Raw genomic sequence first — 12,304 nt, 5'->3', positions numbered from 1 at the left:
TTGTGAGGCGTAATAGAAATCATTAGCGTTAATTTTTTTTTACTGGACTGCATCTGATGATGCAGCCCAGCATTGCCAAGCGCTACATTGATCAGAAGCTTCTGATGGTCAGTCTCAGCTGAGGGAGGGAGAGACGAGTCGTGTCGCACTTCATTATTACTGACTCATGCACCAATTCATGTTTTACTCTTATGACCAGAGAACATGAAATACTCCTCAATATTAGAAACACGCCGCTAATAACAACGCAAGTCTATCGATACACTTTGTAGCGTGAGTGGATTATGGCTTATAAAGTGGCTTGTAGACAGTGTTTTATGGCTTATAAAGTGTTGACGGTGTTGAATAAAATCTTAAACATGAACTCTTTGCTGTATTTGTTGACAGTCTCTCTAGACATGTTTTTTTGAAGTTTTGACATTTTACACAGTCGACTATCAACTTCGCTGTGGGCTAGTGAAAGCTGCAGACATGGTGAGCTATTTGATTGGCCAGCAGTAGGCCTATAGGTACACTTGCTTTGCTCTCCGAGCCTGCCTGGTAGGTGGAGTTTGTACCTTCAGACACATTAAATGGTTCAAAATGAACACCTACTGCAAACTGCGCAAAACCTTTTACAGAAATGTTTGGCCATCGACTAGGAAAGCCTTGCGTATCGGTGAATTGTTAAATATACCACAGCTCTCAGGCCTTATTGCTTAATTATACTTTAGTTTGACTGTAACAGCTGGCCGAACTGCATTGGACATGAAATATCTTAGGAAAGATAATTCTGGTTCTTCTTTCATTATGTATTGTATGAGTGGAAACCTAATGGATAAACAGTGTAATACCTCAGTAAACACCTGTATCATCTTTGAATTTCATGTAGCTCACCAAATCTAAGGTCTGTTTGCCACAGAGATTGGGTGTAAGTTTGCCCTTTGGCCAAGTGCTTTTGTGTAATTTTTGGCAGTTTTAGTGTGTTCATTAAATGTCGTCCTCTTTTTCACAGATCTGCACCAACATTTTGCGGACTCTTCCACCGAGTGACAACCCCGATTTTGACCCAGAGGAGGACGAGCCCACTCTAGAGGCCTCATGGCCACACATACAGGTAAAACCATGTCACTTTAACTTGACCTCTTCTTAACTTGACTTTTCTTTACGAATGTGTTATACCTGTTAGTATAAGCTTTATGTACATTTCATGTACCTTTTCATGGATTTTTATTTTATTTACTTTTTCCAGCTTGTCTATGAGTTCCTTCTGCGATTCTTGGAGAACCCAGACTTTCAGCCCAGCATCGCCAAGCGTTACATTGATCAGAAGTTCGTGCTGCAGGTAAGCATCGCATCTGATGTCACACTGACCCGTCAATGACCCTTATCCCCTCAGATTTCATGCCGTCATCGTCAGTCACTCAAATGGCCACCTGACATCACCATCAGCAGGGGTGTATTCGCAAGGAAGCAAACGGCCGAAACGTTGAACTTGACCAATAAAAAAACGGTTGTTTTTGTTGCATAATGTGTTCCGTTGCGAAACATTTTGCTGTGGTTTGCTATGGTGTAAAGGGATCTGCCAAATAGACATATTTTCTTAACGTTTAAACTGCCATTTTTGTATTGGTTTTCCTTTAAAGCGATAAGAACGTGAATTCAGATTGTTAAGCATTGCACCTGTACTACTATTACTGTGCCTCAATTTCACTTTGGAAAGTTTGCATTTCCTTCTCATTTAACTTCTCAAAGTATTGCCATACAGGACTTCGCTGCTGTCGCTTGCCTTTCTCTGCCATTTTTCCAACCGTTAACGACGACGACGTAGTGGTGGAGGAATCGACTCCTAAGAATCAGCATTTTTGGAACAGAGGAAACTGATTAGTTGCCGTACTTCTGAGAAGAAAAGAAACTTGCATCTTTCATAGCAAGCTAGCGAGGGACTGAGAGAGAGGGGTGGGGCACAGTAAAGGCAGGTTGGCCACCAGGCAGACAGTCAGAACATGTACTAGGCCTGTCTATCGGCAATCAAAAGATGCATCTCGCAATGGAATGCTGCATCTCGCAATGGAATGCTGCATCTCGCAATTTCTTGGCTTGCAATGTCTCACAACTTCAGTAAAGCAGGGCCTATTATCAATGAATATGCTAGGATATTGAGATAAGCGAGATGCAACAGTTCGCTCTCACAGTCACACACAGTATCTGACATCTTGTGAACATCAGTTGATGGAGGCATGTAGTGTCCCTTTGGAGCATGTCATCTTACAACAACAGCTTGTACATTTCTTCAGTGTCAGTTTCAGCATTTAGCCTAGTTTCTCATGGGCATGTCTGCCCTGATAACAGATAGTCCTCGTATGCTTCGGCTTGGTATTCCAGGATCTGTACGGCTCACCCAGGGGAGACCTGGGTTGTATTAATGGTAGAAAACAGACAAACTGGGAGATACAACCTGGGCTGTCAATAAGAAACGCAGGTTTTCGCTTTCTGTAATTAAATGTTTTGCTACGGTGTGCCCTAATGAATACGATCCAGTCTCACCCTTGCAGGAGCTCTTCAGCGGCAACCCACCAGGGCTGTGCCGTGCGTATTTATCGAGCAGTCCTCCTTTCCCCAGGGCGAGGGAGTGAACGGGGACTAATGCTACAGCCTGGAATGTTGGCCGAGCTGCAGCATCCGAGGTGCTCAGGCTAAATTTCCATGATGCGAGTGGTGTCGTGGGGAGCTTTGAATAACTCCCTGTTTACATTGCAGGAAGAGAAAAGGGGACTGTGGTCAGAGAGAGGCTGGGGAAGATGGGCGGAGGGAGGGCAGAACAAGCCCTGTTTTTTGTTGTTGTAGTGTCAGTGCTTTCTCCTGTCTCTCTGTAAGCTTGTTAGAGACAGGCCTTGACACCTGTATTTGGGGAGTTTCTCCCATTCTTCTCTGCAGATCCTCTCAAGCTCTGTCAGGTTAGATGGGATTTTAAAGTCTCTCCAGAGATGTTAGATCGGGTTCAAGTCAGGGCTCTGGCTGGGCCACTCAAGGACATTCAGAGACTTGTCCCGAAGCCACTCCTGCAATGTCTTGGCTGTGTGTTTAGGGTTGTTGTCCTGTTGGAAAGTGAACCTTCGCCCCAGTCTGAGGTCCTGAGCGCTCTGGTGCAGGTTTTCATCAAGGATCTCTCTGTACTTTGCTCCGTTCATCTTTCCCTCGATCATGACTAATCTCCCAGTCCTTGCCGCTGAAAAACATCCCCACAGCATGATGCTGCCACCACCATGCTTCACCGTAGGGATGGTGCCATGTTTCCTCCAGACGTGGCGCTTGGCATTCCGGCCAAAGACTTCAATCTTGGTTTCATCAGACTAGAGAATCTTGTTTCTCATGGTCTGAGAGTCCTTTAGGTGCCTTTTGGCAAACTCCAAGCGGGCTGTCATGTGCCTTTTACTGAGGAGTGGCTTCCACTCTACCATAAAGGCCTGATTGATGGAGTGCTGCAGAGATGGTTGTCCTTCTGGAAGGTTCTCCCATCTCCACAGAGGAACTCTGGAGCTCTGTCAGTGACCATCGGGTTCTTGCTCACCTCCCTGACCAAGGCCCTTCTCCCCCGATTTCTCAGTTTGGCCGGGCGGCCAGCTCTAGGAAGAGTCTTCGTGGTTCCAAACTTCTTCCATTTATGAATGCTCTGACATGCACTGTCAACTGTCTTTCCAAATAATGTCCAATCAATTTAATTTACCACAGGTGGACTCCAATCAAGTTGTAGAAACATCTCAATGATTATAAATGGAAACAGGATACACCTGAGCTCAATTTAGAGTCTAATAACAAAAGGTCTGAATACTTACACTACCGTTCAAAAGTTTGGGGTCACTTAGAAATGTCCTTGTTTTCGAAAGAAAATCCATTTTTTTGTCCATTTAAAATAACATCAAATTGATCAGAAATACAGTAGACATTGTTAATGTTGTAAATGGCTATTGTAGCTGGAAACTGCTGATTTTTTAAATGGAATATCTACATAGGCGGACAGAGGCCCATTATCAGCAACCATCAGTCCTGTGTTCCAATTGCACGTTGTGTTTGTTAATCCAAGTTTATCATTTTAAAAGGCTAATTGATCATTAGAAAACCCTTTTGCAATTATGTTAGCACAGCTGAAAACTGTTGTGCTGATTAAAGAAGCAATAAAACTGGCCGCCTTGAGACTAGTTGAGTATCTGGAGCATCAGCAATTGTGGGTTCAATTACAGAATCTAAATGGCCAGAAACAAATAACTTTCTTCTGAAACTTCTGAAAGTCTATTCTTGTTCTGAGAAATGAAGGCTATTCCATGCGAGAAATTGCCAAGAAACTGAAGATCTCGTACAACGCTGTGTACTACTCCCTTCACAGAACAGCGCAAACTGGCTCTAACCAGAATAGAAAGAGGTGTGGGAGGCCCCGGTGCACAATTTAGCAAGAAGACAAATACATTAGTGTCTAGTTTGAGAAACAGACGCCTCACAGGTCCTCAACTGGCAGCTTCATTAAATAGTACCCGCAAAACACCAGTCTCAACGTCAACAGTGAAGAGGCGACTCCGGGATGCTGACCTTCTAGGCAGAGTTACAAAGAAAAAGCCATATCTCACTGGCCAATAAAAAGAAAAGATTAAGATGGGAAAAAGAACACAGACACTGGACAGAGGAAGATTGGAAAAAAATTGTATGGACAGACGAATCGAAGTTTGAGGTGTTCGGATCACAAAGAAGAACATTTGTGAGACGCAGACCAAATGAAAAGATGCTGGAGGAGTGCTTGATGCCATCTGTCAAGCATTGTGGAGGTAATGTGATGGTCTGGGGGTGCTTTGGTGGTGGTAAAGTGGGAGATTTGTACAGGGTAAAAGGGATCTTGAAGAAGGAAGACTCCATTTTGCAAAGCCATGCCATACCCTGTGGACGGTGCTTGATTGGAGACAATTTCCTCCTACAACAGGACAATGAGCCAAAGCACAGCTCCAAACTATGCAAGAAGTATTTAGGGAAGAAGCAGTCAGCTGGTATTCTGTCAATAATGGAGTGGCCAGCACAGTCACCGGATCTCAACCCTATTGAGCTGTTGTGGGAGCAGCTTGACAGTATGGGACGTAAGAAGTGTCCATCAAGCCAATCCAACTTGTGGGAGGTGCTTCAGGAATCATGGGGTGAAATCTCTTCAGATTACCTCAACAAATTGACAATTAGAATGCCAACGGTCTGCAAGGCTGTAATTGCTGCAAATGGAGGATTCTTTGACGAAAGTGGAGTTTGAAGGACACAATTATTATTTATATTAAAAATCATAATTTCTAACCTTGTCAATGACTACATTTCCTATGCATTTTGCTATATTTCCTATTCAAACTCATTTGAAGGACATTTCTAAGTGAACCCAAACTTTTGAACGGTAGTGTATATAAGCCATTTCAGTTTTTTATTTTTTATACATTTGCAAAATTTTCTAAAAACCTGTTTTCGCGTTGTCATCATGTGGTATTGTGTGTAGATTGAGATGTTTTATTTATTTAATCCATTTTATAATAAGGCTGTAACGTAACAAAATGTGGATAAAGTCAAAGGGTCTGAATACTTTCCGAATGCACTTTCCAAAGGTCCCCAAGAACAGTTGCCTGCATCATTCTTAAATGGAAGAAGTTTGGAACCACCAAGACTCTTCCTAGAGGTGGACGCTCGGCCAATCTGGGGCGAAGGACCTCAGACTGGGGTGAAAGTTCACCTTCCAACAGGACAATGACCCTAAGCACACAGCCAAGACAACGCAGGAGTGGCTTCGGGACAAGTCTCTGAATGTCCTTGAGTGGCCCAGCCAGAGCTCAGACTTGAACCCGATCGAACATCTCTGGAGAGACCTGAAAATAGCTGTGCAGCAACGCTCCCCATCCAACCTGACAGAGCTTGAGAGGATCTGCAGAGAAGAATGGGAGAAACTACCCAAATACAGGTGTGCCAAGCTTGTAGCATCATACGAGAAGACTCGATGCTGTAATCGCTGCCAAAGGTGCTTCAACCAAGTACTGAGTAAAGGGTCTGATTTTTATGTCATTATGGGGTATTGTGTGTAGATTGATGAGGGGAAAAAACTAATTTTAATCAATTTTAGAATAAGGCTGTAACGTAACAAATGTGGAAAAAATGTCAAGGGGTCTGAATACTTTCCGAAGGCACTGTATATACATATGTAAACAGAAATACCTTATTTACGTAAGTATTCAGACCCTTTGCTATGAGACTCAAAATTGAGCTCAGGTGCGTCCTGTTTCCATTGATCATCCTTGAGATGTTTTCTACATCTTGATTGGAGTCCACCTGTTTTAAATTCAATTGATTGGACATGATTTGGAAAGGAACACACCTGTCTATAAAAGGTCCCACAGTTGACAGTTCATGTCAAAGCAAGAACCAAGCCATGAGGTTAAGGAATTGTCTGTAGAGTTCTGAGACAGGTTTGTGTCGAGGCACAGATCTGGGGAAGTGTACCCCAAAAACGTATTCAGACCCTGTACTGAGTAAAGGGTCTGAATACTTATGTAAATGTGATATTTCCGTTTAATTTCTTTTTATATATATATTTTTAAACATTTCTAAAAACCTGTTTTTGCTTTGTCATTATGGGGTATTGTGTGTAGATTGATGAGGGGGGAAACAATTGAATCCATTCTAGAATAAGGCTGTAACGTAACAAAATGCGGAAAAAGTCAAGGGGTCTGAATATGCTGTACATACACACTTAAAGGGGAACTGCACCCGCTGATTTGGCTTTGTTTTTTGGCTTGCTCCTCAAGAAACGTTGGCGGCCATGACATAAGCCAAACGTGAGTTGGCTTAGTGCTGTGGTATAATGTGGGTGTTTCTTGGGTGAATCCTTACCACCACCAAGACACACCCATCTGTCAGAACCTTGCCCGTAGGCTGTTTCTCCCCACTCAATCACAACAAACACACCTCCTGCAGGTTGAGTTCAATAACCACAGGCAGATGTATGGTGAGATGCTGAAGGGAGCTTTGAATAAGTCGGTAGCCTACAGAGTAATATGAGAAGAATGCCATTGCTGAATTTATGTAGATATTCGAAACTAAGTGTTTTGATAACTTTCAAAAGTAGTAACCGGTCAATGTAGAATAAACAACCCTTTACATAATACCATAGAAGCAGTGTTATGCTAATATATCAATGTGCACCTTTCATGTTTCTTTGTAATTCCCAGCCGATACAGATACTGTGCCTATCGGCATTTTGTCTGGTGGTAATGGGGCTACCTTGGCAAAACATGTCAGAGTGGTGTCTGGTATACCACAGGAGTTCCCAGATCCTGGTTCAAAATACACAGGGTTTTCTCCCTCCCCATATTGACTGATACCATTCAATTCAATAATAAAAAAAGACAATTCAAGTAAAAGTTGTCTATTAAAATGTTAATGCCAAGTGCCAGGTCTCTCTCCATTTAGAGACATCAGTATCAAGCCCGTCTGTCAGTCTGGACTTCATCACATCATCTTGCAAGTCTCCATGTGCTGGCTCCATACATGTTTCTGTGAACACACACACACACATAGTCACTGTTCTATTACCAATGGCAGTTAGGTAATATACGACACACAAACAGGTACTATGTTGAAGTTCGAACAGGTCAGATAAAACCTAACCAATTATGTTCTCCCCATCAAACGACTGAGGCTGCCGTCTAGTAAAAGCATCTCCAGTCCATCTGTAGAAATAGGCAGAGTTGATGCAGAGTTCATCAGTGACACATGGAATGAAAATGGACATGTGTGCTGTACTGTATTATTAGTAATCACCTCATTGTGGATGTTTTGAGTGGATGTGTTGAGCGTCAGGTCTTTCTGCATCTCATGCATCTGTAAACACATACACACAGTCACTGTTCTATTACCAATGGCAGTTAGGGATGGGTGATATCTGACACACAAACATATACAGTTGAAGTCGGAAGTTTACATTCACCTTAGCCAAATACATTTAAACTCAGTTTTTCACAATTCCTGACATTTAATCCTAGTAAGAATTCCCTGTCTTAGGTCAGTTAGGATCACCACTTTATTTTAAGAATGTGAAATGTCAGAATAATAGTAGAGTGATTTATTTCAGCTTTTATTTCTTTCATCACATTCCCAGTGGGTCAGAAATGTATATACACTCAATTAGTATTTGGTAGCATTGCCTTTACATTTTTGAACTTGGGTCAAACGTTTCGGGTAGCCTTCCACAAGCTTCCCACAATAAGTTGGGTGAATTTTGGCCCATTCCTCCTGACAGAGCTGGTTTAACTGAGTCAGGTTTGTAGTCCTCCTTGCTCGCACACGCTTTTTCAGTTCTGCCCACACATTTTCTATAGGCTTGAGGTCAGGGCTTTGTGATGGCCACTCCAATACCTTGACTTTGTTGTCCTTAAACCATTTTGCCACAACTTTGGAAGGATGCTTGGGGTCATTGTCCATTTGGAAGACCCATTTGCGACCAAGCTTTAACTTCCTGACTGATGTGTTGAGATGTTGCTTCAATATATCCACATAATTTTCCTTCCTCATGATGCCATCTATTTTGTGAAGTGCACTAGTCCCTCCTGCAGCAAAGCACCCCCACAGCATGATGCTGCCACCCCCGTGCTTCACGGTTGGGATGGTGTTCTTCGGCTTGCAAGCCCTCCCTTTTTTCCTCCAAACATAACGATGGTCATTATGGCCAAACAGTTCTATTTTTGTTTCATCAGACCAGAGGACATTTCTCCAAAAAGTACGATCTTTGTCCCCATGTGCAGTTGCAAACCGTAGTCTGGCTTTTTAATGGCGGTTTTGGAGCAGTGGCTTCTTCCTTGCTGAGCGGCCTTTCGGGTTATGTCGATATAGGACTCGTTTTACTGTGGATATAGATACTTTTGTACCTGTTTCCTCCAGCATCTTCACAAGGTCCTTTGCTGTTGTTCTGGGATTGATTTGCACTTTTCACACCAAAGTACGTTCATCTCTAGGAGACAGAATGCATCTCCTACCTGAGCAGTATGACCGCTGCGTGGTCCCATGGTGTTTATATTTGTGAACTATTGTTTGTACAGATGAACGTGGTACCTTCAGGCGTTTGGAAATTGCTCCCAAGGATGAACCAGACTTGTGGAGGTCTACAAATTTTTTTTCTGAGGTCTTGGCTGATTTCTTTTGATTTTCCCATGATGTCAAGCAAAGAGGCACTGAGTTTGAAGGTAGGCCTTGAAATACATCCACAGGTACACCTCCAATTGACTCAAATGATGTCAATTAGCCTATCAGAACCTTCTAAAGCCATGCCATCATTTTCTGGAATGTTCCAAGCTGTTTAAAGGCACAGTCAACTTAGTGTATGTAAACTTCTGTCCCACTGGAATTGTGATACAGTGAATTATAAGTCAAATAATCTGTTTGTAAACAATTGTTGGAAAAATTACTTGTGTCATGCACAAAGTAGATGTCCTAACCGACTTGCCAAAACTATAGTTTGTTAACAAGAAATTTGTGAAGTGGTTGAAAAACCAAGTTTTAATGACTCCAACCTAAGTGTATGTAAACTTCCGACTTCAACTGTACTATGTTGAAGTTTGAACAGGTCAGACTAAACCTACCTAATTCTGTTCTCCCCATTCACGACTGTTGGTTAGCAGGCAAGAGGTGAGGCTGGAGGTGAGGTCTTTACCAGAGCCCCATTGATGGGCATAGCAGCATGGATCACCTCCTGGCCCCTCATCAAAGATACTGGTCGGACAGACACAGACCGACAGAAAGACAGAAAGACAGAGCACTGAATACATTATCAGTGGTGGTTATGATTAGCCTAGTGGAACCAACCTGATCGCTGCGTTCACCTTTTTATTTCACTTCAGATATCATAAAATAGAATGGTGAACACAGCGATCAGGCTGGTTCCACCAGACTAGGTTATGCCCTGGACATTATATTCATCAAAGACGTAGAAAATAAGCAACAAATAATGTCAGTTTACATTAATTATGTTTCACAATTGGGCTATCAAATGAATCAAAGTAAGAAGCGGGTTACCTTCTGTATTTGTACAAATGATGAGCAGTGAAAGCTGTTGCCGCTGACAGATGAAGGTTGCTGGCCGGATACTTGCCAACGTAAGGGTGACTGTTCCATTCATAGGAATGCTCACAGCGAGGGCATTTCTACATGATGCTGATGAGGGCCCCCTTGCTGGTCTTCTCTATGCTGCATGTTCGGTGGTGTTGACTGGAAGGGCCGGTGACAGGGTGATATAATAGACAGCCAAACGGTAAATTGCATTTTGTTCTAAAGAAAAGACAAAGCTTTTTGCTAATGCACTTCACAACCAAAATGTCTCTACTGTTTGTATCTGCTTGGCTGGGGAATTAGCCTACTAGTTTATCAAGACGGGTATTTTTTAATACAACTTTTCACATAGCACACATTATCTGTCATTGTTGATAAAGCTGTCCATATCATCAGGGCACAATTATAAACATAGCTTGAGAAATAACGTAATCTCGTTTGGAAGCTAATTCTATGCTTTACAGATTTAGACTGACTAGCTCCAGATTGGATAAGAGTCAGGCCGGTGACACTGTTACACTATGCAACCAACTGTGACATGTTTTGTTATGTCCCTGGGTTGGTTTGAGTTTGTTGCTGCTAGTTAGTACACTGTTGTAGTCAGACATGAGTGAGCTAGTACCACCATAGCTGCATCCAATATTTATTTGTGCCCCTCAGAGGCTGTGACGGTTTCGTCTAAATTACACTAACTTAGTGGCATGGAAATACGATGACATTGCTAAAGTAGCCAAATAATTAGTAGGAAACAACTTTGCCGTATTATGTCATCAAATTTACTTTAGAGAGATGCCAATGTTGTCATTACTGTTACTAGCAAAAGTTTGTCAAAAATAGCTAGCAATGCTAATGTTAGCTGGCTAAAATATGGTGGTCCCCTCAATCTTAGTTAGCTGGCTAAAGTTATACTGCATCTAAAGTCAGTCTGGCGACATCACAATCATGACAAAAGGTTTTCCTACTAATTATTTGCCTTCGCTTTGAAGTTATTGTGTTCCAAGACAAATCTGAGTTGTATTGAGGTAGGCTAACGTTAGGCAGCTAGCGAGCTAGGTAGCTAGCGAGTTAGGTTAGTTAGATAGCTTGTTAGCTAACGTTGCTTGGGTAGTTAGCTAGCTAACATCAGCTATGCTAGCGATGATAGTGATAATGATGATCAAAATATACATAACCAGCAGTCTATGATTTAGCTACTGGTATAATCACCACCACTGGGGACCAACGAACTCCAACCACCTATTCCGCATGATAGCGTCCTTCGGCAGGGCATGCAAACCATAGTTGGTCAATCCGTATAGGGCTTTTCGGTCTCAAACGGCCCTGATCCTTTGAACGTGTTGGGGGCGATTGAACATAACGTAGCAGGCGTAAAAGAAACAACAAGAAACAAAGGAAACAACAGAGCCCCATTCAATGAAGGGAAGCGAAGTGAGCAGAGGGGTGATTTGCACATGGAGCTTGGCGAAAGAGAGCATGATTTGTTGACATAATTGTAATTCCAAAATTTGCTTTAGATGAGACTGATTTTATATCTTAAATGATCCTATTTACACTTCGTAGTACATTTTGACACTAGAATAAATGTTTCTGACTCGATGCCACACAGGCCGTTTTCAAAGGGACTAGTTGTTTTTAGAGGCAGTCGCTCTTTAATGACTGCTGCTGTGGTATGATCAGAATGCCCATGTCTTCACTGTCAGCGCTGTGCTTGTCAGGGCAGGGGGACTGGGAGAGCGGGCCTGCTGGGACAAACAACATGGCAGGGGAATCACTCGGCACATTCTGTTCTTACTGACTGACTGGCTGGCTGATTGTTTGACTGACTATTGTGACTTACTGGATAGCTGACTGACTTGCTAGCTGACTGACTGGTGTGACTGACTGACAGGCTGACTGACAGGTGTTAGTGAGGAGTTATTCTCACCGGCCCCGGCCGTATCCTGAACCTGAACAGGCCATTTGCTGTTTAGTCACTTTAAAAGATGCATCGCTGAAACCTATTATGAGTCATGCATTCAAAGTAGGCCTACAGTAGCATTCTCTTTCTCTGTTCCCTTTCTCATTTTTTACTTTCTATACTTTCTATTTTTACACTGTCTCGGGTGTGGGTGTGTGCGCACACATGCAATTTTGTACTCTTAAGTATTGTTAACCAGTATTGAATTTTCTTCCTGTATATAACACAGGTTAGGCTACTGACGGTAGAAAGAGGCTA

The 12,304-nt window shown here is 42.6% G+C and overlaps 1 protein-coding gene across 1 annotated transcript in view; it reads left to right on the top strand.

Moving 5' to 3' along the window:
- LOC311106874 (serine/threonine-protein phosphatase 2A 56 kDa regulatory subunit alpha isoform-like) overlaps positions 1-12,304 on the top strand; it is a 111,969-nt gene that overhangs the window by 81,844 nt on the left and 17,821 nt on the right. The window contains exons 3-4 of the mRNA XM_084149262.1: positions 995-1,096; positions 1,232-1,324. Coding sequence (XP_084005388.1) covers positions 995-1,096; positions 1,232-1,324 — 195 coding nt within the window. The remainder of the gene's footprint in view (positions 1-994; positions 1,097-1,231; positions 1,325-12,304) is intronic.

Source organism: Coregonus lavaretus (genome assembly GCF_964263955.1).
Source record: "Coregonus lavaretus genome assembly, chromosome: 31".
Lineage (NCBI taxonomy): Eukaryota > Metazoa > Chordata > Actinopteri > Salmoniformes > Salmonidae > Coregonus > Coregonus lavaretus.
The sequence above is the reverse complement of the archived record's forward strand: the minus strand, read 5'-3'. Positions and strand labels throughout refer to the sequence as shown.